General features: G+C 36.3%; 1 protein-coding gene across 2 annotated transcripts in view; it reads left to right on the top strand.

Annotated features, from left to right (window-relative positions):
* Positions 1-25,715, top strand: part of ANO3 (anoctamin 3) — a 411,475-nt gene that overhangs the window by 136,034 nt on the left and 249,726 nt on the right. The window contains exon 1 of one of the 2 annotated variants that reach the window (XM_032359617.1): positions 10,054-10,858. The exons of the other annotated variant lie outside the window; for it this stretch is intronic. Coding sequence (XP_032215508.1) covers positions 10,813-10,858 — 46 coding nt within the window. The 5' untranslated portion in view covers positions 10,054-10,812. Of the gene's footprint in view, positions 1-10,053; positions 10,859-25,715 lie in introns of those variants that run through there. 2 annotated transcript variants of the gene reach the window in all.

A 25,715-nucleotide genomic window follows, 5' to 3' on the forward strand; every position in this document is an offset into this window, starting at 1 on the left:
TCAGAATTTTGAGAGAGGACAAGATAAGCAAAACTTAGCCCAGTTAATATTGACTGACCTTCATCAAGTGACTGATGAGTTACACCAATATTCTGTCTCTCTATTCTGTTTTACTATGGACCTATCATCTCCACTAGGGGCAGGGTGAGAACAGAAAGGGTGAATAAAGAATAAATCTATCTCCTGCTACTAACAAATGACGGACCTATGGTTCAAGCATTTATTCTAGATGGGGTTACTGTAGGTTCTGGTTTGCCAGAGACAGTCCTTATATATAACTGTTACCCCATCCAATGTAATCATTAATAATGACTCCTTTCATACACTTAAGTATGCCAGTTGGGGTGGCATTAGTACTGGTTACAAGTGTCACAGCTATAGACAGACCAAAATCACATGAATGCAGGGACATAAGTCAATCATTGCTAAATGCTATCTGAGATAAAAACCATTATAGTGTCCAGACTCAAAGCCAGATTAGCTGACCCTAAACTCGGAACTCTTTCCACAATCCAGGCTGTTTTCAAGTTTTATGTTAAATGTCAGAGACCATGGATACCAGAACTAAAGCTGAGAGAAACAAAATACACTCAGACACATTCTTTAGGAAGTAACAGAACACAGATTGTATCTGAGATCTTCTGAGGTCAAGGCTGGATACTTTTCTAACCATCTCCCTGTTTGGAAACCAAATACCAAGCATTATGCTAAACATAACAGTCATTACACTAAAGGTACAATTTGGTGATGCATCTGTTAAGAGAAATAGAAACCTGAGAATAGGATTAATCATTAGGGACATGACTAACAGGCACAAAAGAATCAGAATAATTCATGATCCTATATAATTAAGTGCTAAATTATTTAACAAAGATGAACAAGTTCAGAAGAGACTTCATGTGGGTTGGTATATTCAAGGAAGAGGTGGCACATCAACTCGGCCTGGGAGAACTTGATGAACAGCAGATAACAGCAGATGGAGAGTGTTCCCCAAAGAGGAAACAAAGAGAAGTATTTTGGGCTGTTTTTGTGAAGCAGATCAAGGAATATATTCTGACCCAGAGTTTCCTGGGAAGTCCAGAGAAATCTGGTGCATTAAATTAGATTGGGCCAGATTATGAGAATGTCCTTAATGTTTAATTTTGTTTTGCACATACATATCCATAACTTTATGCATTCATGTGGATATTCATGTATAAATGCACACATGTGGATATTCACATGCTTTTGAATGTCTAGTTGTTTTTCTTTTTCCCTTATTAGGCTTCCTTCTCTCCCTCTCTTCCATCCAGTTGTATTAACCTACCTACCCATGTTAACAGCCCAGTACATAGATTTCTGTATATTTTCTTCCTGTCAACTAATCATATAGATGCCTTAGTAGGATAAACCATAATTTACTATATTGCTGGGTATGAGCTTTGTTCTAGTATTTTGCAACCAAGACCAATGATGCAATAAGCATGTGGATCATTATTTATGGGTCATTATTTATGGCTGCTTTGTTTGAATGGAATAGACTTCTAAGAGATGGATTATTGGTTAAAATAAGCTGTAATCCTTCACGATTCCAAAGCAATGTATGAAAGAATGCTTTTCCCAACATCCTCTATAAAAATAGATATCATGGCTCCTATCCATTTTTGCTAATGTGAAGAGCCTAAAAATATACCTTGTTATTTTAACTTATCGTTCCCTGACTACCAGAGAAAAATTTTTTTCATTTTATTTATGATTTTTTTTAGATTATAATCTTACAATGTAGTCTGTAAATACTCTGCATTATTTTTTTCCCCGTTTTGCTTTACTCTTCCTTCTTTTGTTCCTTTTATCAATCAGGGTTCAATGAGCAAAACAGAATGAGATACACTGTAAGTATTATGGAATTGGGATTTATTATAGGAATGGGAATTTTGGGAGAATAGTCCAAAAAGGAATGTTGGGGAATCAGAGAAAAGCCACTAACCAGCTTTCCTGAAGCACTTGGGTGTGGCAAAGAAATCAAGAGTTTGTGAGGGAGTCTGGAATGGGACCATCATGGAGCATTGGTGGAGCCCCCTGTGGAAAGACTATGGCCTCTGCATGGCATTTCCATAGAGGGAAAAAAAAAAAAAAGCTGAATCTGGTACTGGGAAAAAAAGGGGCTAGCTAGACTCTGTCTATACCTGTGTCATTCTCTCATTGCTTGAAAGCACAATGACCTTCAGAGTGCACTGGCTACTGCTTTCCTGTAGGTTTACTATCCTTGTACAAATGTCTTTTTGATCAGCTTTAACCTGGAACTATATTGGGAAACCAATTCTGGAGAACATGGCTGTAGTTTAGTGAAGCTGACACAAAAGGAACGTAACAAAGCACATGATTGATTTTTGTGAATGTGCGCAAAGTAAGATAATGTATGATGATCTTATAAAATTCTGTTAAATGAAGTTCATTGATTGCAGTAAGTCCATCTAGATCTTTATTTGTTATTTGGTCCATTATACTGTTTAAATTTTTTGAGAAGTATATATTGTCTTCCATTACAGTTGTAGTTTTGTTGATTTCATTGTTTTTTTTTAATTAAAGGCTGTAAAGTTTGGTGCATAAAATATATGACTTACATCTTATTTATAAATTATACCTTTATCTTTAGGCAATGTACCTTTTTAACATTTTAGTCCTTCTAATGTGAAATTCCATCATGACTGACATCAATATGGCTAGACTTGCTTGCTTTCTTTTTTCATTTACCTAGAATCACTATGACCACCCTTTATTACTTTACATTAAATATTTATTTCTCATGGAGTACATATCTTGATTTTAATCCAGTTTAAGTCACTGTCTTTTGTGGGGAAAAAAGAGTGCTCATATTTGGGATATTGGCCAATAACTTGATCTTTTTCATTCCATTTTGCTTTGAACCTATAATTTATGTTGATTGTTGAGTCCACATTTTCCTTTTATTTTTCCTGGTTTGATCAAGGTGTAATATATTTCATTCGTTTTCTCATTGGACAATTCATCATTCTTTTCCTATTCATTAAATATAACTTTTTCCCCCTTGTTCTCATAATTAAATGAGTTAAACCAAATTATTTTTTCTATTAACATGCATGCTTCTCCTTTGCCTTTTGTTGATCCCTTCCCCAATAAAAGAAGATCTTAATACTATTTTCATCTTCCACTTTTCTTTTCTAATTCTCCCCTCCTTAGGCTTCCATAACATTCATACTTCTCCCACTCCCAACTACCTGGATTTATTGAATTAATAATTAGGATTTTTTTGTGTTTTCTTTTTGATAGCTTTTTATAGTTCTTATATTAAGTATCTCTGGAGAGTGTGTTATTGTCCATTTGAATTTAATTAGGTAAATCAGGATCTGATATTATTATATTTTACTCATCTTTTATCTTGAGGTCTTTTTTCTAAGTTAATTTTTTTTAAGTAGAACCCGTAAGTGTTTAATCAGACTATGTAAGTTATATATTCCTCAAATTATTGCAAATCTTCAAATTTCTTCCAAGACTTGAGAATAATTATATCTTGTGTAGAGGTATGTGATTCTGGGATAAAGTCATTTATATCATCATCCTGAAGAAGCTATTCTAGCTTCCAGCATTGCATATTAAAGAGTATGATCAGTCTCTTTTTGGTCTTCCTTAGTCAATATTTTACTGATTCCTAGGTGACAAAACCTAATTTGAAGATTGGAAAATATAATCACTAGAGTTAAGGTCCAAACTTTCCTGCAAGGGACTGTAAGAAAATTAATGTTTTTATTGTATAAAATATGATGCTCTAGTTTTTTTTTTAATGTTTAGCAACAGTTTTACAATAAAACACCACAAACATGGAATACTTAGAGCTTCAAACATTTAGAGGTTATATAACCATTTGCTGTCTATTCTTAAAGAAATTACGAAGATGCACTCTTCTTCTAGTATAAAGCTTGCAAAGACTAAAAATATATATCCTGGCTGAATTTGGCAAATAGATTTCAGTATATATCTCTTAAATGTACTGAAAATATATGTAGCTTTTTCTTATTAATTATAGGAATTATAGAAATTATAGGAAGGGAGGAAGAAGAACTTTATTTGATATAAAGTATAATTTACTGTATATTCTTTAAGGTAACATTATGTGATCATCTACTCAGTGATGCTAACATAAATTACTTAGATTTAATTTAATGAATATAAAGGCTATGAATGGCACATTGATTATTGACTTGCTTTCAAGTTGCCAGTATTTGTTTTTTAAGTAAATTCAGTGGTGTCACATTAAATAATTACTTCAATAATCTCTCCATCCTATAGCTTTTATTTTGGCAAACAGTCTGTTCATCATATTAGTGATTAATTTCTGACCCCACTCAAGCTCATATTGCCACAGAGTTCATATTTGTAGATTTTCTGTACGATTTCCACTATTTTCCTTCAGAGAGGAAAGAGGACTAATCCTGGTCAAACCAGCCAAAAGGATTGTATTTCTGAAGTCAGAGCAGAAATTTTCTTCCAATTGACAAGAATCCTAGAATATGAGGGACAGAAGAGAAGTTAGGAAGCATCTAATCCATCAGCCTTCTTACAGATAGGATACCTTGAACCAAGAAGGCAAGGTGATTTGCACGCTGCTGGAGAGCATACTACTTTATACACCAGTCTATAAGCTCTAGACTCCCAAAGTAGTGCCATCTCTTCCACATTTCTCTGCCAGGTTAAAAAGAGGACCTCGATGGCCAAGTGCTGATTTTCCTTTTCAATTTTAAATCTGTGCTACTATTGGATTAAAATGGCATAACAACATTTTCTACCCAGATTATTTCTAAATGCATTTTTATCATTTTTTATTTCTTTACACTTATTCTTCTAATGTAAGTAATATGTATTTGGTGGTTAAAGTGACTGTTTGACTTACTGTCCAAAACAGGATACATTTTAAAGTTTGAGCTATTAATGATTACACTGAAACAAAAGCAACCCAGAACATACTGTCACTCTAGGAATAAATGGAAAATAAGGTTAAAATATCAGTAAGCAAAATGAAAGAAAAAATTATTACTTCACTCGTATTTTCTTTATGTCGACTTTGATATGTTTTAATTTTATTACTATAGCTCTATCTATGCATATATTTTTTTTGCAAAAATGGATCTCATACTGAAATATTCTTTTGAAGTTTGTTACTAATAAACAATATATCAGGAAATAAATTTTCATGCACACTATCTTTTTAAAGGATTTCCTTTTTTTTTAAGATTTTATTTATTTATTTGTCAGTGAGTGAGAGAGAGGGTACAAGCAGGGTGAGTAGCAGACAGAGAGAGAGAGTGGAAAGCAGGCTCCCTTCTGAGCAAGGAGCCAATGTGAGACTCCATCCCAGGCCCCTGGGATCATGACCTGAGCCGAAGGCAAACATTTAACCGACAGACCCACCCAGGTATCTCTAAAGGATTTCTTAATATTACATTTTTAATGTCTTTGGAAGAATGTCAAGGCAGTAGACACATTCTTTACTCCCCCTGGACTGGTTATATTCAAACAGAGAGCACAGTGTATTCACAGCCAGTTAGTCCAGCTTCCCAGGGACCACACACTTATTTTCTCTGAAAAGAAAATAGGTAACTGCAGAAGCTACTTTATTTCCACTCCAACTGGCAAATAACCCCAACAACTGACACAGCACAGACCTATACCAGTTGATAGAAGCATCAGGCTATAAGAGTAGATGCTAGCTATAAACAACATTCACACCTAGAACTCTAGGTGAGTATTTATGGAAAAGTTGACTCAAGAGCATGGAAGCTCACCAAATGTGGTAGAGTAGTCAATATGACCAGAGTATCAGTTTAAGAGCTTATGAAGATGAACAGATGTAGAAAATAAACCAACAACTATTACAGTCCTAGATTTTCAAAACAACAGGACCAATCTTTATGAAATTATCTACCTAGAATAAGTAAAATCACAGAACAATATAAAACCACAGTCTTGCATGTAAATTTTGAAAGGTAATTAATACACTGGACTTATCTTTGAATGTCTTATTATTAGACTTTTTTGACAAACAATAAATGTTTGTGATAACTTTCAAAGGAGTGTATATCTAATGCATAATACAAACATGATGAAAAATGCCATGAAATGATGTTAGTCATATTCTATAGGAATTATAGGAGATTAAATTCACATCTAATTGGCTTCATAGTGGGTGGATGTGGAAAGAGGAAGTCTTCGTTTTAGAATTGGCATTGCTCTGGGGCCTTAAAGGATGAGTAGGGGTGGGGAAAACATGACTAGGACAGGAGTTTTAGAAGGAGCATCCCAAGTGCAGAAAACAGCAGCAGCAAAAGCAGAGAGGCTTATGAGGAAGAAAACCATTGTAGGACCAAAACTGAGTATAGAGAGTCTTAGAAACAAGATTAGAAAGTGCTGAGAGCAGATCATGGAGCTCCTTGAATGATAGAATGATAAACATGGACTCCATTCTGTAGACAACTTGAAATAATGGTAAAGTTTTCAAGTTAGAGAAGTAAAATAGAAAATGTTTATTCTGTCATTACCTCCTTTATTCTACACATCTGCCTTCTCTTAATGCTGTCTTCTTAAACTGTTTTGTGTCCCTGTCTCTTCAGAATACTGTGTAACAAGACCACCTCAGGCTAGATTCAGATTAGGTAGAAGCTGCTGATTTTCCTCCAGTGCTTTCTCTTACTCACTTAGATCCATTAGGAACGTCACTTCTGAATGCTTCTCTGAGTGTCTAGACTGGCTGTCAGCAGGACTAACCTGTTGTTACACTGTCACGTGTGCCCAGGAGCCCAAGGCTTTGGGGAAGCAATTGTTAAATTGTATTCCACCCTTCCATTTATCACAGCACTCGTTTTTTTCAAGAGCTTATTTATACCTTTAATAAACCATGGATAGTGACTAGAACCAAGAAAGTAGTTAATAGATTAAATATAAATATATATATAAAATATATAAGTGGTTTAATATCATTTCTCTTGGTTTTGCATAAAGAAGACAACTGCTCAGGTCACTAAAGCAGCATTTTTCTTGAAGTCATTTTAAATTAATTACTTTCTTTATTTATTCACTAGTAAGTATTCATTGAGCTTGTGTGACTGGAACTGTACTGGTCTCTGAAGAAACAGAAACACTCTATCTGTTCTCAGGGAGATCAGAGTCTCCCTATAAGAATGTCTCTGGGAGAACTCTCTCTCCCCTTCTCCCTTCCTTACTCTTTGCAAATAAACCCATTACCGGTGTGACTTGGCTATTTCATTTTGTCCATTAATACCTTAAATGACTGGATTCTAGAAAGAGAATGACTGCAAAGAGAATATCTTTATTTCAGTTTCCATTGAGGCAAAGAGAAGCAGAATCGGCAATCCCAGTTTCAATTAAGTCATTTATTCAAGATACAAAGAGGTAACGACAGAACTCTCTCAGTTCCTGTGATAGAGCACAAAATGGGGAACCTCACAATTGGCTGAGCTAAATGGTCATATTTCTGAGTTCAAAGGAATAGAAAACCGCTTGATGTAAAAGCAGAGTTTCTTACCTCTTGGGGAGGCAAAAGTTAGCATGGGGCCTGATAGATTAATTACCTAAGAAGGACAGGAGACAGGTGGTGAGCTGTGGGAGAGCTAACACCGCAGAGACCTGCGCAAGGAAACAGAACAAAGAAAACCAGGGTCCAAGACTGAAAAAGAAAAATTAGATTGGTAGAATGATAGATACTGAAGGAGTTTAAAAATATATGTATGTAATCAATATTAATTCAGTGTAGAACATGTCAAAAAAAATATGGAGGTCTAAAAAAATCAGCCTTAATCCTTACTTGCAAAATTAGTTATTTTGGACATTTTGGTATGTTTCTTTCAAGTCTTTTTTTTTTTAATATATTGCAAAACATAGTTAAGATCATTATGTATGATAATCATGTTCCCTCACTGAACATTATATAAAGTATTTTCTCATTTTTAAAATTTGAAGAAAGAAATTTGAAACCAAAAATAGTAAAAAAAAAAAAAAATCAGTTTAGCCTTCTCTGATGAGGCTATTAAGTATTCATTTCTAAACTTTCTACAATGGAAATGTTAGATTCAAAATATTTCTTATCAGATCACAGAAAGATTTATTTTTTGGGAAGGTCTTTGTTCAAACCCCTCCATCTCCACTTTCAGAATACATACACATACACATACAGCCTTTCCTTCTCTTTGCATTGCCTTTCCTGTAAAGCAGATGGTGCTTGAAATTGCCTAGGCCCCTCACAAAAGCTGTTCCTCTAGCAACCTTCCTTAAAAGACGATTTTAAAACAAGCAAAGATATTCTTTGAATTCCCTGCTAGCCAGTATGTCAGTCCAGCCTAAAATATTACTAATTAAAACTAATCAACTTTATGAGAATATAATTTAATCATAGTTGCACTGCAGAGGCTAGGGTGCCGTGGTGTTAGATATACAAAATCGCTTTTTAAAAATAATTAATTTCTAATGAGGTTCAAATTCTTAACTCATTCCTAGCTCCAGTGCCTATACATCCTTACCTCCTGCTGAGTTGTGGTTGGAGAAAATAAGACATCAGCACAAAGAAGAGGTTCTAGGAAATTGAAGATGTCCTTATGCCTGGAAGTGTAGAGTAGAACCATGAGCCTTTAATTCTTTCAACTGTTCCTCCTGATCATAAATTGAATTAAAGCTCATATTTCAAAAATATTTCTGATTCCAATAGTGATTTAAAAGTGTTTGTAAAAGAAGATCAGATCCTCAGGAGTTATAATTATAATAGTATGTGATATTTATTGAGCTTTGCTTTGCTGCCATGAACTAGTCTTTAATTATATGATCTAATGTAATCATGAGATTGGGTGCTATTAGAATCCAATGAGTTGGACTGTGTCAGAATGACCTATAAGTCAAGCTATATTAGAATTTTAACTGAAGATGAAATAAACATAACCAAGACAAACTCAGATATTCATTTATTGCTTCGGGCTTCAAAGCCCCCTTTGTAAAATAGCTGTAAAATGAAGCTCTGTGGAGATAATCTCTGAGGTTTTTTTCTGGATCTTCAGTTGGAGATAAACTCACACTGAGTTAACTTTTCATAACCAAGTATTTCTTCAATGTTTGCATTCTGAGCTTTTACTGAATGTTCAACATTTTCCTTTTGGAAAATCCATTATCCTTCATTCAAGAAGGGGTCTTCAGTTGGAGATAAACTCACACTGAGTTAATTTTTCATTACCAAGTATTTCTTCAATGTTTGCATCCTGGGCTTTTACTGAATGTTCAACATCTTCCTTCTGGAAAAACCATTATCCTTCATTAAAGAAGGCTGCACATTCTATGCTATATGCCTTTCCCTGAGAGTAGAATCAAATTTCTCTCTCCTCAGTGCCTAGCCACAGAAAACTCAAGAAAAATCTAGTCAGAACCACCAGGCTGACTAACCAACTTCTGAAATATCATGAGAGATATTAATAAATTCTAGTTTAAATCTTTTAGTTTCAGAGTGATTATGCAGTCATATTTAACTGGAATGTTTTCCTGTCCAAAGCTGCATTCCTTTACTGCCCTTGTGCTATACACTACAGGTGAAATCAAAGCATGATGGTAACTCAACCTGTTTGGGGTTTTGAAAACCTTGACATCATTCCATCTTTCTCTTTTCCATCTCCCTTTAATTAAATTCTTCAACTGACTGAGTTAGTCTCACAAACCTTCAAAAATCAGGAAAAGCATAGTTGCTTTCTGTGTCTGTGCGGTAATGCTCCATCTTCCAGGAGGAGCTATGAGGTTTGAATCCGGCAGCAGGAAGAAGAAGGTAAGAAGACGAGAGAGGCCACTGAGGAAGGTGCCGAACTGGCTCCTGTCCCTATTTTGGGGCCACTGTGATTTGGTCCTCCCCAAGTTACTTCACCCCTTTGCGTGTCAGATATCACCTCTCTTAACTAAAGTGTTGGTTTTTATGGTCTTGAGAATTCTTTGTTGTCCCAGGCCTCAGTTTCTTTTACTATATTAAAATAATATTCTATCTACTTTATATGGCTTTTGTGAGGATTACATTTAGCATGGTAGATAGTGTCTTCTCAACACCTATTACTTAGTAGGTAAATAAATGGCCCAATGTCACTATCGTATGATTCGAGGCCTCAATAGCTCAAATACAAGAGGATAACTCACGTGTAATGTGCTTGACATTTAACATAACTTATCTAATAAAACCATTCTAGTGGCTAAGTGAAAGTTATCCATATTTCTATGCTCGAGTTTGAGAGGGAAAGACAGAAACGTCTCTCCATCTGCTGCTGCATTTCTCTCAGAGGCGAGATCAGCTTTGCCCTTCTGTAAGTGCCAGTATTTACAGACCAACTTTCAGGAAATCAAAACTGTGTCTCAATATAATAACCAGACTCGAAACTTGAAAAAGAGGTAATTACTCAGTGGCTCCAGAGATTTGCTAGGATTTATTTATAGTCGCTAAGAAAAGTCCTCCCCTCCCTTGCCAGGCAAACCCAACGCAACGCCCACCCACACTGCGGCACTGGACGCTCTGGGGATGCGAGGTTAATTCCCCGAGTAGCCGCTAAGGGGAGCTGGACTCTGGACCGCCCTCCGGCGTTGCCATAACAACGGTGGGCGCGCAGCCTTAGGAGCAAAGTGCCGGCTAAAGCAGGTGTTGGATTGCAGCGCGCTCGCGGAGGCTCAGGGATTGTGTGGCGCCCGGGAGCCTCTCAGAGAGTCTGGCTCCTGTTCCTCCGCCTCCCTCTCGGACAGCTTCCGAACCCAGCGGGGACGCGCAGAGTGAAAATGGTCCACCACTCAGGCTCGATTCAGTCCTTTAAACAGCAAAAAGGTCAGTTGGGATCTTGGTCCCCCCTCCCTAAGGGCGTCACGTCCCCCTCTGCATGCCCTTGCAGTTGTGTAGGAGCATCCTTTCCAGGCTAATGCGACGCAGAGGTGGAGAACTCTGTGAAGTTTAAAAAAAAAAAAAAAAAAAAGCTTCTTTACTCTGCATCCAAGATGAGTCTGATTTCTGAGCCTCCGCACGGTCCCAGGGAGAAGCGGAATTCGTCATTTCAGGGACTTGATTTAATGTAGTATCTCTCCTAAGACTGTTTCATTGCATTGCAGTAAACCAGCTGAGTAAGGGTTGTTTTACCAGCCCAGTAGTGCTCTGAGGTTTGAGGACAGAAATATTGGACCCTGTTTGCCCCAGTCTGTCATTCAAATGCCTAAGAAGCTTCACATGAATAAATCTCTTACTTGAGATGCTTTTACACAGTCCTAGATAAATGAATTTTTGGACAGTTCGAGAAGTTGGCCTGTTGAAAGGGTTCTGAAACTTTCTTGGAAAACTTAATTTTGCCCACATCCTATGTTTGATTCTGCGTTTCAGGCTTTTGTTATTGTTGGTAGGTTCCTCTTCTGGGGGCTTTGTATTATCTCTCTTAGCTTCTCCTTCATGTTTCTCTCTGGATGCAGTGGTATGAGTACCTATGCTCATAATCAAATTAAGAAATATCCCTAGTTATCTTCACTCTTTAGTCCTTATTCCCTATTTTGTTGAAAAGTATTTTTCTAGAGCATGTTTATGTTTAGGCATATTTACAATTCTTTGCAGTTGGTCCAAAAACATGTATTAAATAACATAATTACCATTTTATTGAATTAATAATGATGATGGCAGTTATGCCACAGTTGACCACAGGTACCTAAGATATGTGAATTCTAGAATGGTAACTTGACTCATTCATAGCGAAGTGAATATTTACTTATGTTATTATCTGTACTCTTATCTGTCCATCTATCTATCTACAGTCAACAATTGTTTCTGTATAGATTGTTGACTATTTTAAAGCAAAATCTGGATGGACATACCAGGGATAATCTAATAGGGATTCCTGCATTAGGCAGAATATGGGACTGATTGAGCTTCAAATTCCATAATTTTGTACTGTTACAGTCCAAATTCTCTAGGTTCTTTTGAAAACATATGTTGTGCCATTCCACGTAAAATCTAAGTGTTCCAAAGAGAATTAAAATGTTTCAAGAAGTCATGTTCTCTTTAATCATTACTTTAAACACATATACACTTTAAGAATGAAGACAAAGATAGTAGGAACTTTACCTTAGCTTCATACAATTATTATTCTCTGATGCATGGCTATAGGTGACTCATTCTTGGAACATGGAACCTTGAAATGGTCCCCACACAACTTATTATTATGTATGCATACATATTTTGCTTTTAAAAGCTAACAACTGCCAATTTAAGGACCACCTGTGATTGCTCAAAGTGAGTCATAAAAAATAGTACAAATCTTTGTTCTTCATACTGTCCCAAAACATTTGGTTTCCTTTATGGTGCATTATGAGCATTATTTTCAAGTCTTTTACTTTTTGGCACAAAAAGCAACTTTAGCAGAAGGATAAATGTGGAGAGGAGGAGGGATAGGAAAGGAAGCACCAATAAAGTGGTTCTGGTTAATTGCTTCTTAACCATGAATGGGCATTCCAAAAAGATGTAACAAACTGAGAATCTTTAATCTTTCAAAGAAGAAGCAAAATAAGATTTTAGATGCTTTCTGATCCAGGAAGCATGAGACAGAAAGCTTTTAGGGGTGCTTTTCAGCATAACATTAACCTGAAAACTTCACATTAAAATGGAGAATATGCTGGAACTCTATAGGGTTCTAATTACCAAGCTTGCCTTTGTTAACTAGCTTAAAAACCTTGAGCAAAGGGAGTCTGCTTCTCCCTCTGACCCTCCCCCCCCCATCTTCTCCACCTCACCATATTCTCTCAAATAAATAAATAAAATCTAAGAAAGGAAGGAAGGAGGAAAGGAAGGAAGGAAGGAAGGATGGATTGATTTAGCTGAGCAAACCAGTTTCTGGGGATGACTTTTTGTTTTAATCAAGTGAAATTAAAGTTTGTTTTTATTTTGATTTCAACTCTATAATACCTAGAAAGAGCATGGGATATTCAGAGAACACCATTAGTGTAAGACTTTAAAAATGTTCACTATCACTTGAAAAATAGACACACTCTCTATTTAAACTCTCAGCAAGCAGGGCACCTGGGTGGCTCAGTTGGTTGAGTATCTTCCTTCCGCTCAAGTCATGATCCCAGGCTCCTGGAATCAAATCCCACATTGGGCTCCCTGCTTAGTGGGGAGCCTGCTTCTCTCTCTGCCTCTCCTTGTGCTCTCTCTGTCTCTCTCTCTCTCTCTGACAAATAAATAAATAAAATCTTTTAAAAAATAAGTAAAATAAACTCTCAGCAAGCCAGGAGAACTATGTAGTAATGTATGTAGTATGTAGAACTATGTAGTAATCTAATCAATCCCTGATCCAAATTCCCTCACTGATAGTAATATCTATCTAATTGGGTAATCAGCATTTTTCAATAAGTCTAATAGATGCCAGAATTGTTTTCTGTAAAATGAAATACTATCTGAAAAACCAGATTTCTCCATTAATTTAATCTGCAATCTTCATTTTCAGCCTTGCATTTTAATACTACATATACTACTTACAAGTTTTTTTCTTTACCAGTTACTACCTCTGTGAAATGAAAATAGTATCTACATTGCAAACCCCTAATGTGTTCAGCAGTTTGGCGTACAGATTGGGACCCATAAATATAGTGAATAATTAATAATAATAATAAAAAAATAATGATGGCTATTCTTCTTTCCAGGCCCATCTGCTTTTATTCTTGACTACTTAAGAGTAAAAACAACAACAACAACAACACCCTCAACAGTTCCCTTAGAAGTTGTTGCCCTTTATTTTACTTTGTCTCACTTTTGTTATTTTGGGGTATTTTTAAGGAAAATGAGACTCCAGGTCATCTAAAAATTCGTTGCAATAGTCTTGATTTACAGTCACAAACTACACAACTCCCATGCCCATTTCTCAGGAAGGCCTCTCAAAAATTCCCATAGAGTAAGTTTAGATGTTCATTTCATAATTTCAAAATTTCACTGCAGATAAATTGTACTTATTCACTCTCCACTCAACCCATATTTACTAAGCTCTTGCCATATGTCAGATATGGTGCTTAGCGATGGCATTGTCAAGAACGCTTTCATTCATGAACCTATTACTGCAAAAGTCTTCTTCAGAAAACTTTGTGTAGTAGGAAGTCTGAGAGGTTTGCTAAACATAACCTTTATGCAAATTATAGGAAACTCTGTATTTTTCTAGGAAGATGTTGACATATTGTTTATTGACAAAGCCAGTTAAGTTTTCTTTTCTGAAGAGACCTACATATGTTTTTAATTTTTTAATATTCTAATAATTTTTTATTCTACTTTGATTAAATTTACATTGTTTTATTAAGAGGCTTAATAAATTAGGAAGTAAACTGGGAGAATGGGGGAGGGGGCAGAGTATTCCACAGTTTATTTCTGAAGTCTCAAGATTACACTGGAGTGTATTATGCTTACAGAGAACTAGGACTGTGTTTTTGCCTTTGCCTTTGCACATATTGGAGGAACACATTAGCTGGCAAGTCAGCAGTGATATCTGGTGAAAGTCCAACTGTGCTTCCCAGCCTGGCTTGCTCTGTTCACTTGATGGAGGATGAATTCATGTGTCAAGCAAAAGTGGGCAAGAAAAGGACAATGTGAGCTCTGGCTTGTAGTGGCTGTTATTTACCAATACAGCCAGCAAGACTTTGAGGGAAACCATAGGTCACCTCAAACACAGCCTGTCCTAAAAGGCTTGGGCTTAATGGAATTAGCTGAAGCTGTTAAGTGATTCATCATTATTCTAAGGGACATTTGGTAAACATGAAAAGAGTGTTTTTAATAATTCCATGGAATCAAACACTTCCTACTCAAGAAGTGGCTTAATCATAATAATAATCTTTACATGTACTTGGGAATCTGCAAACCACAAAGCACATGTATTCTCTCTCTCTCTCTATCTTTTTTCCTCAAAATAAATTACTTGCAATGGCAGGTGCCCATCTGTGAGGCCTCTCAGCAGCCATCCTGCTTTGTGTTCAGTTCCTAGTTCCCAAGACCCTGAAGGGACATTGCTGGGGGAAAAACCTAGTTTCAGAATCTCTGATATCCACTGTTTAAGTCTCATTTTCCTCTCACTCATATCTTTAGGATCTAGGATTTTCTTATGCTCTTCCCCTGGTAAAATGAGAAAAAAAAAATCTGGAGCCATTTATACACTGACAGAAATGTATTCACACGTGTGTACTGACTCTCCCTGGTATTTTGCTAGTTGATTCTTTTATTTATGAGAAGAGAAGGCATTGCCTCCTTTAAAAAATTCCTGCCACGTAGGAGAAAAAAATTTGGGGGGGGGGTGGATATTTTGGGGTCAGAAACTGTACTTCTCTCAGGCTGGTGCTGACTATCATCCTGATCACAAAGGATTAGGCACTGAATCTAATGGAAAGCCCCTCAGGTCTTTATACTCTGTCTCTTAATTTTCACCCTTCTCTTTCTTTACCTCCTCTGTAGATTTCCTACATATTTACAACTCTAGTTCCCTAATGATAATCTCCCAACAGGGGGAGAGCCCAACTATGAAGGGAATGTAGAGAAATTTCTATCCAAATAGGAAACACATGTGTCTGGGGCCATTTCTTTTCTTTCTTCTTCTTTTTTTTTTTTTTTTTTTTTTTTTTTTTTTGTTAACATATAATGTATTATTTGTTTCGGGAGTACAGCGCTGTGAATCATCGCAATTCACAGCACTCATCATAGCACATACCTTCCCCAGTGTCCATCACTCAGCCACCTATCTCTCCCCCAACCCCAAAAAGTCTCAGTTTGTTTCCTGAGATTAAGAGTCTCTTATGGTTTGTTTCCCTCCCTGGTCCCATCTTGTTTCATTTTTCCCTCCCTTCCCCCAAAGAACCTCCCGCCCTACCTCTCAAATTCTTCATATCAGAGAGATCATATAATAATTGTCTTTCTCTGGTGGACTTATTTCACTCAGCATAATACCCTCTAGTTCCATCTAGGTCCTTACAAATGGCAAGATGATGTGGTCTATATATTTACAATGGAATACTATGCAGCCATCTTGGACCATTTTCTTTAAAAATGCTGCATACGTCCAATGGCTTAGAAGAATTACTGTGTCACTTCAAAGTAAGGATATTGAGGTTTAAAATGATGACTTTGAATTAGCAAAAATAGTATAGAATATGTGATAAATAAATATCCTCTTAGGAATGAAGAGAAGTGATAACATTTAAAAGAAATTCCATCCAAAATAATTATAGGATAAAAATATGTGTGTTTCAAAGCTATCTAGAAGTTCAATTACCCAAAATATCACATTTCTTGAGGACTCTAAGGAGCGTAAGTCTTCATTTGAATCAAGGATTTAACATTCTACTCTGCCCATGGATGTTACTGAAAAAAAAAAATTGGGGGTTGATAATTATATAAATCAACTTCTCAAAAGAACCCAAACCGAAAAAAAAAAAAAAAAAAAAAAAAGGCCTGGCCTCTTTCTGTTTAATATTTCAGTATTTTACAATTATGCAGATGTTTAGAAAGTATTAAGGTAAAGTGTGTAGATTAATGTTAAATAGGTGTATCTTGATGAAAAGAACATGGATTGGAATTCCCTGGGATTGAATTCTGTCACTATCTCTGTAACTTGGGAATTTGCCTTTTCTGAGCCATAGGTTCTTTATCCAGATCCGTGGGTAATCATCCCCACTCTCAGGATTGTAGAGGAGGATAATGATAACACCACCACGAAAACCAGCAGCAGCAACAGCAAATACAGTGTAGATACTACTCACCCCAAAGCTTAAAAGTACACTTCATATTTGATGCTCACTAAACCTTTAGTAGTTCCATGTATCATTTTTCCTATTTTCAAGGTGAGAGAATTGAGGTGTAGCTCTTTGAGGTATATATAGCTCATTAGCTCTTAATGAGTGACAGAACTGAGTGGTGAACACAGCCCTTCCTGACTCTGAGGTCTACCTTAGAATTGTTCTGCATTCCATAAGGAAATAAGGAAGCCTACTTGCTCCAAGTTCTCTGGAGGAAGGAACAAAACAAAACAAAACAAAACAAAAAAACTGAGGCAGCTGAAAGGCTGTTCACTCCCATTTGATTTCCACTGTCTGGCTGTCTGTAGCTTGTCCTCTGGTTTTATCTCTTCTCCTCTATAAAACTATCAGAGTTCCAGGCAGATTTCAGTGATTTCTGAGCTACATCATGGATAGCTCACTGTCCATTATGTGGCTTCAGTAAAATAACTTTAGATGGGATAATGTCAGTGATACCTTCTGACTCTGTAGTTCATCAAAAGTTACAGAAGTGTGAAATCATATTCCAGCAGACAATGCATTGGTACAACAAACCTACATGTCCCTTCACATCACTACCTTAACTGCTAAACTAACTGCATTACAAAGCAGCATTTACTTTAAATTCTGATTTGTTCCAACCCAGCAGGCACATGAGAAATCAGAACCAAATGCAGGATCCACGGTTACCAAAACACGAGTCCCTCTATTCACATCCTCACTGGCACTGAGACCAAGTTGGCATTGGAGGAGAGGACTTCCCCATGCATAAAACTGGGTGGACATGAAGACTGTTTTTTAAAGGCACTGTATTAGTCTTAGGTGCACTTTTTAGCATTCCATTTCTAGAAAATTAATAGGATGACCAAAAGACATCTGTCAACTCCTAAAGTTGTGTGTGTGTATATATTTATGAAAATGTATTTATGTAAAAGTATATGTTTATATCTATATAATATGTATATACATATATATTAAACATTTTATTTATTTACTTGAGAGAGACGGCGATAGCAACAGAAATAGTGAGAGAGAGCACAAGTGGGGAGAAGGGAGAAGCAGGATCCCTGCTCAGCAGGGAGCCCAATGTAAGGCTCAATCCCAGGACTCTGGAATCATGACCTGAGCTAAAGGCAGATGGTTAACCAACTGAGCCACCCAGACACTCCCTAAAATTGTATATATCTTATATCTTATAAAATTGTATATGCACATTTAACAGCAATTTAGTCAGGGGGCAAGGGGTCAGGCTTTCCAGATACATGTACAAGGTCCAGTTTAAACTGTGTTTCCATCACTCAGTGGTATCTTGAGCAATTTGTTTCATCTACCTTAGCTCATGTTTTTAATTAGAAGATCCAAATTTTCAAGATCTGAAGAATCATCTGGAGTTCTTGTTAAATGCAATTCTTCAGTCCCTCCAGATGTATAGTCTCTTCTCCCTCCAGGGGAGGAGACTAGGAATCTGTGTCCTTAGCAAGCATGCATCCTATAGGGTTCTAACAACTGAGCCCATTTGAAAAACTTTTATAAAATAGTAACTATGGGCGCCTGGGTAGCTCAATGGGTTAAGCTCAGCAGGGAGTCTGCTTCCTCCTCTCTCTCTCTCTGCCTGCCTCTCTGCCTACTTGTGATCTCTCTCTGTCAAATAAATAAATAAAATCTTTAAAAAAAATAAAATAAAATAGTAACTACGTAAACACTGAATGAGATAATGAATTAAAGTGTGTGGGCTACAGCAGGTTGTGAATAGGTGTTCTCTATTAGTAGTAGAGGTAAACTATGTAGATCCTAGACTTAGATGAATACATGCATTTAGTCCTAAGAAAATATAACTTTAGTGCGTCTCTATATTAACTACAATCCCCAATCCTTCCTTTTTTTTTTTTTAAAGATTTTATTTATTTATTTGACAGAGAGCAAGATCACAAGTAGGCAGAGGCAGGCAGAGAGAGAGGGGGAAGCAGGCTCCCCGCTGAGCAGAGAGCCTGATATGGGGCTCGATCCCAGGACCCTGAGATCATGACCTGAGCTGAAGGCAGTGGCTTAAACCACTGAGCTACCCAGGTGCCCCCCCCCACCAAATCCTTCCTTTTTAAGGTATGAGGAAACTTCCTAAATGGGAGTTACTGCCTTGTCTCATTTACTGGACAGTTCAGCAAATGAGTTATCTGACTTGTAGAGAAGAGCTCTCAGACTTTGCCTTCAGTTCTTCTATATTGACCCTTATAAATACCTCAAATGCTATCAGCTCCTTATATTTGCTGTAGGTATTTTAGGTCCTATTTTTTTACTGTATAACTTTTTGAAAAATAAGGAAGCTTTAGCGCATACCCTCCCATAATGAAATAATTCAGGGCAGGGCCTTAAAAGTACAATACATTGTAAAAGTTTATAGTTCTTCTTGATTTACATATATGGAAGATGTGCATTAGGTTTGTGGTGATTTATTTATTTTTTTAATAATTCATTGTCATAATTTAAAGTCATGGTGAAAACACTATGTGAAATAAGAAGCATAATATGAAATCACAGAATTGTGTTCAAATCTTAAAACTGTTCACATAGTGACCATGGGCAAGCTAATTTCAATGTGTTTCAATTTCCTTACTTATGAACTCTGAATAACAAATACTATTATTAAACATGTGTTCTTTGCCAGACACTGTTTAAAGTATATTGCTTATAGTATCCTACTTAATCTTCATAAAGAGACATATCTGTTACTGTAATTTCACAGTTGAGAAGACTGAAGGATAGAAAAGCTAGTGTTCAAGGTCACACAAGTAGGAGTGGCAGAACTAAGGTAGCTATCCAGAGGTGGAAATGTCATGAGAATGAGCAATTCTGTATGGTTAATTCCTTCTACAGCAATTGCTTATATAGTAGGCTCAATATTTGGTGACTAATGTTTTTGTAAAACACTAGTAGCTCCCTATCCTAACTTCAAATCAGTGAAATTAATGGTTGCCCATTACTCAGCACAGGGTTTTTCTGTTTGCCTACATAATCTCTACTTCCACTTGGTTATATCAATATTTCCCAAAGCATTTTTCAAATAATTCTCCCAAAGTTTAGCTGATTGCAAAAATTCAACTTCTTTTCCCTTTTTGGTAAAATGACTCTAATTTCCTAACATTAGCTCTATTTGGACTTATTCAAAAGTTGTTTAGCCGTGAACCTGTGGATCTTAATAGGCACAGTGGTGTATTTCCAGACAGTGGTACATTTACAGTGTACTTGCCTAGAATTACCTTGACTACCGACTGAACATAGTAACATAAGATGGCCTCAGACTTATAATGAATGAGATAATGTCAAGAACTTGAATGGAGATGTCAAGCAGCTTGGATTCAAATGACACTTCTTGGCGCCCCCGGGTGGCTCACTTGAGCTTCTAGCTCTTGATTTGGGCTCAGGTTGTGATCTCAGGGTCCTGAGATAGGCCCCACATGGTGTTCCACACCTAGTGGGGAGTCTTCTTGAGGATTTCTCTCCCTCTGTCTCTGCCCCTCCGTGCTCTCTTTCTTTCTCAAAAATAAATAATTAAATGTTTAAAAAAATTATGCTTCTTGGGATTTGTAGTGTATGATTTTTGCCAATGTTCTTATTTCTCTAAATTTCCCATTTGTCCTATGTAAATTGGAACTGGTAGGGTTGTTTAGGGGATAACTTGCTGTAGTGTGTACTTAAAAAAAAAATGCATATACCAATCTGACTCTATTTTTTTGCTACTTTTTCTGATCTTAAGAAGTTCTAAAACATTCCAGTATAATTTATGTTTGTAGAATAAATGTTCCTACTAAACATAGGTCAGGAAAAGTCAAGTTTAACACTTTTTCTTTACAGTCCAATTCTTAGACTTACTTCTTTTTAATCATGTTCAATCTACAAATTTCAACATAAGGTATAAATTTTGAAAATAGAATTATCAAAAAATGATTCACATGACTTTTAGTCTCTGAATTTATATTTACTTCTGATATAGTATTAATAATTTTTGATTATTTATGATATTTTGCTCACCAAATGATATTCATGAAATGAAAGTATAGAGTGATAATTACAAAGAATTTTATATAGAAAGGGTTCAAATTACATCTTTCTCTTCACCATATTTTATATATTATAAAATATGTCATGGCCTGATATAATAAAAAAGAAATAGCTTTCAGATGTCAGTCACTAACCATAGACAAGAAAATTGGGGGTAAAGCAGTAAATTCAAATTTCCTTACTGAGGAAAACACTGTCTTTTAAAATACTATCTTTGGTATAATGCCTCCTTTGGAGCATTCATATTTTGAATAATGCTTTTCTATTTCTCACACATTGCTCCAAGACAAGTGAGTTGGTGGTATGTACCACACTGAACAGCTTGCAGTTAGTCATAATTCTTACCAGATGTGAAGAAATCACCCACTCACAGGCACTTATACCCAGCTAGAAAAGAGTACTCTAGAATTTAAGTCACAAATAAGCAGTTACTTTAGTCCATAGTCCATATAAAATCATGTTTTGCAAAACTTAATTTATTCTCTCTAAAAACACTGTATAACTGAATAATGAAGTATGCCTGAGAAAATTCTATCTAAATATGATGTTTAAGACCCAATTATTACAATTTTCTTTATATAATTGGAGTCCTGCAGGGTACTTGAGTACTGTATGGTCTTTAGGAATGGTATGATTTGATATCAAAAAGTAAAAAAAAAAGGTGGGGAGATTCTGAACCTTTCTCTGCTTCAGACCGAATCTTGAAAAACCAACCGTTGTTAGCCAACTGGAAATGTGACAATCAAGTCTTCTTTGAAATTATCTAATATTCATTTCTTCAGCCTAATTAAAAATCCTTGATATGAAAGATATTAAATAGATATAAAGCTTAATATATTTGAATTTTATTTCTTCCAAGAATATTTTGTCAGATTTAAATCTTATTTAACTGCTCAGTAAGTGAAAAGATGTTATGTGTTCATTGAAGGTTTTTAAAGATAGCGGTCTTGAAACACGGAGGGCTTATAATTGAGCTTACTGAAGATGGCTCATCACTGTGTGCTTGATATTCATTAACCCATCTAATTCTCAGAAATCCATCAAAGAAGGTACTACTCACTCCAATTTACAGTAAGGAAATTGAACCATAGCATGACTGATAGTTTATGTAGTAACATAAGCTGAGCATTTGGTAATGTAAGACAGGTGCTTAACAGAGCTAGAATTTGGACCAGCAATGTGGGTGCATATCTTCTTCTTTATAGAGGCTTTTACCAAGCTGGCTGAAAGGAGCTGATAATAGTTCAGAGCCCACTGTGTGTCCATCAGTGTGCTAACCATTGTATATATGTTCTGTCACATAATTCTTATGTTAACACTTTGAGACAAAAGTCTGTTTCGCAGATAAGGAAACAGACTGAGAAGTTAAGGAAGTTGCACATGACCACATAGCTAATATGTGGCAAACATGAGATTAAATCCTATGGACTTGCTAGTGTACCATGAGATACACTGGGGGTAGGGAGAGTAGCTTCTTTCTATCATGAGTTACACTGAAGAAATTGGATTAGGAAAAAATAGCGCATTGATGAATAGTTACTGTAAACATGTCAGGATATGATCTTTGTACACAGTGCAAAGGGGAAGGATTTTGGCCCTTTGTGAAATTCAGTCAGTTATAAGATACAGCAGAGATATCAACAAAGAATCTTTCAAAAGTTCTGTTACAGCTTATACCTCACTTTTTATAGGATGGTGACGATCCTATAGATGGTGATAGATCCGTATAGATGGTGATGAAAATTTTCTTACCATCTCAGCAAGATTCCCTTCCATTCTCACGCTTCTCTAAACCACCTTCTCGAACAATACCCATTCCCTTTAGTGTATCCTCCATCCTACCCTCTCAAATCTGGATTTTAACATTTGTTGCTATTTCACCTGGATGTGAATATTGAGTTCTAAGTTTGTTTGTACTGGAACGAGACATGATGGGGGACCAGGAATCATGATGCAGCATATCCTAGGCCCCACAATTATGTGTTTTGGGCAAAACTTAACAGAAGACCTCCGTGTTCCAGGCACTATGCTAACCATTGAAAATACAACATTCAATGAAATTTGAAACCTGTTGAGGTATCTCTGCTAGGGTTTATGTTCTTTTCCATTGATACCTCTGTTGAAACACTGTAAGTATCTCTTAGCCATTTTTATTGAAGAAGTAACTGGCTGTCATCAGTTTGGACACCTGCTTTAATCATAAAAGTACTCCTGTGGTCAAGGAATCACTTAAAATTTTGAAAGGAAGCAAAGAGCTTTAAGAACAGTTAGAGTCAGCCTTGTCCTTGGGATAATTCAATGCTGATCCAGCATCAAAATCCAACTATGCTGCCTATAGTAATGCTTTGGAAATGTTTTCAGTAAAATTTCCCAGCATCTAATTTTTATAAGGAGGTAGTATAAGGTGGTAGTTCCATACAGAAACTTCAAATGCTTGCACTGTCAATGCACGCATGCAGTATTGATACTGTAGAACAGAGAAGGCAAATGTCTGTATTCTAAATTATCATTCCCCCTCTTTTGTGCAAGTCAAAGCCTGACTTCAGAATGCTTCCTTACATGGCACCCCCCGGACAGAGTTCATGTGGAAATGAAATCTTTTTGTCAGACTTGTTATACAAGCTGGAATTCATCTCTACCTATACCCATGGTGAGAACAAGTCAGTATCACTTCTTTTACACTCTGCTGCTGAAATTTGTTCTGTTCTTATCAATCTCTTAAAGACAAGGGGTACATTTTTCTTCTTTTCTTTTAAAAATGATATTTATTTATTTGAGAGAGAGAAAGAATGCACAGGAGCAGAAGTTTCTTTTTTTTTTTTTAATTTTATTTATTTATTTGGTAGACAGATCACCAGTAGGCAGAGAAGCAGGCAGAGAAAGAGGAAGGGAAGCACGGTCCCCGCTGAGCAGAGGGCCTGATGTGGGGCTCGATCCCAGGACCCTGAGATCATGACCTGAGCTGAAGGTAGAGGCTTTAACCCACCGAGCCAGCCAGGCACCCCAGAAGGTCCTTTTTGTCAGTACTTATAAGAGAAAAGAAGGACAGACAATGGGGAAAAAGAGCAATCAGAGTAAAGCAAAAAAAAAAAAAATAATAAATAATAAAAATTAAAAAAAATTGGGAGTTTATTTTATGATGGAGTTATGCAATAATTCAGGTACTGCTTGCATAGTATCTTGGAAGTCCAAATATCATTTGGTTTATTTAAAAACTAATAAATTGTACAACACCCTGTGCAATATTGTGTGTTCCACAGGATCAAGAAATTGATCCTGAGCCAGAAGACTCTGGTTATGATGTATCTATAGTCCTCTCTGGCCCTGATCACTGAGTATTGTTTGCAGAGATGAAAAAAAAAAAAGTATAGATATTCTCCTAGTTTAATAATATCCCTCAAAAAATACCACTCATTTAATATATAATCCCATCTCTTCTTCCCGTCGTAATATTAGACTTAGCTTGCAACGTATTTCATTCTTTTCTCCTGTTCCTATCCCATTCCTGATCCTGAGACAAATAGTAATCCCAAATCACCACTTAAATACATCCTGCCTTACTTTATGCAGTATGATAGGATAGAAACTAATAATTAAGCTTGACTTGTAGTAATCATAATATACTGATCTTTGTCAAATAGAAAGTCATTTTCTTAAGTGTACAATTAATATGGTTCAATACATTAATCCTCCAAAACCAAGAAAGGCATAGGACATTCCTATAAGAATCTCTGAAATATCTTTGAGGCCACATTCTTAGAGGTCTAACTTGAGAATCTAAAAGGGTTTATTTTATATATATTGATCAAACTCTTACCATGTTCTATATTCTGAGGTTTACAATCTATAAACTGAGTTAAATTTAAGGATTGCAGAGATGGCCAATTCATACCTATTTGTAAAAGTGTCACAGTAATGGGAATAATGGACATTAAACTTTTTTAAATATATATTTTTATTTTGGGGGAGGCAGAAAGAGAGGGAGAAAATCATCAAACAGATTCCCTGCTGAGCACAGAGCCTGATGCAAGGCTCGACCTCACGACCTGAGATCATGACCTGAGCCGAAATCAAGAGTCAGATGCTCAACTAACTGAGCCACCCAGGTGCCCGGACATTAAACTTTTGACCTAACTTTTATTCATCCTATATTTATGGTTAACTCTTCTGAGTTCCTGAAGACCAGGTTTTGAATGACTCTGAAATTAAAATCACTCATTTATTCATATTTTAATTGATTTACTCATTCAGTGATTTTACTAGACACTGTGGAAGATACAAGGGATTTAGAGAAAAAAAAAAATCAGAAGAGGCCTTAACTCTGCAAGATCTGGCATCCTAACAAGGAGAGAGCTGGACAAGCAGCCCACAACAGAGTTTGAGAATGCTGATGACAGGCAACCAAAGGACATGGAAATAAGAGCAGGAGGTCTGTCTTAATATGAGGATACAGGGTTTTCAGGAGAAGCATGTGGTTGCTCTTATGAAATCAACGGGTTTTCTTCTTTCACCTCATTTTAAAACTCCTTACCAAGGAGGACCTGTGATTGTAAGCACAGAGAAACGTTTATAAGACCCTTTGAAAGGAAATCATGGTCTTATTATTAGTAGATTCTTATGTTAATAAGAGATAGTGTTTAGCTGATTAAGTCAGACATATTATTATTTTTTGATGTAGTGTTCCAAAATTCATTGTTTACATGTAACAGCCAGTGCTCCATATAATACATGGATACCCACTTTAATACCCACCACCAGGCTCACCCATTCCCCCACCCACCTCCCCTCTAAAACCCTCAGTTTGTTTCTCGGAGTTCATAGTCTCTCATGGTTCACCTCCCCCTCCAATT

The sequence above is a fragment of the Mustela erminea genome, chromosome 9, assembly GCF_009829155.1.
Source record: "Mustela erminea isolate mMusErm1 chromosome 9, mMusErm1.Pri, whole genome shotgun sequence".
Lineage (NCBI taxonomy): Eukaryota > Metazoa > Chordata > Mammalia > Carnivora > Mustelidae > Mustela > Mustela erminea.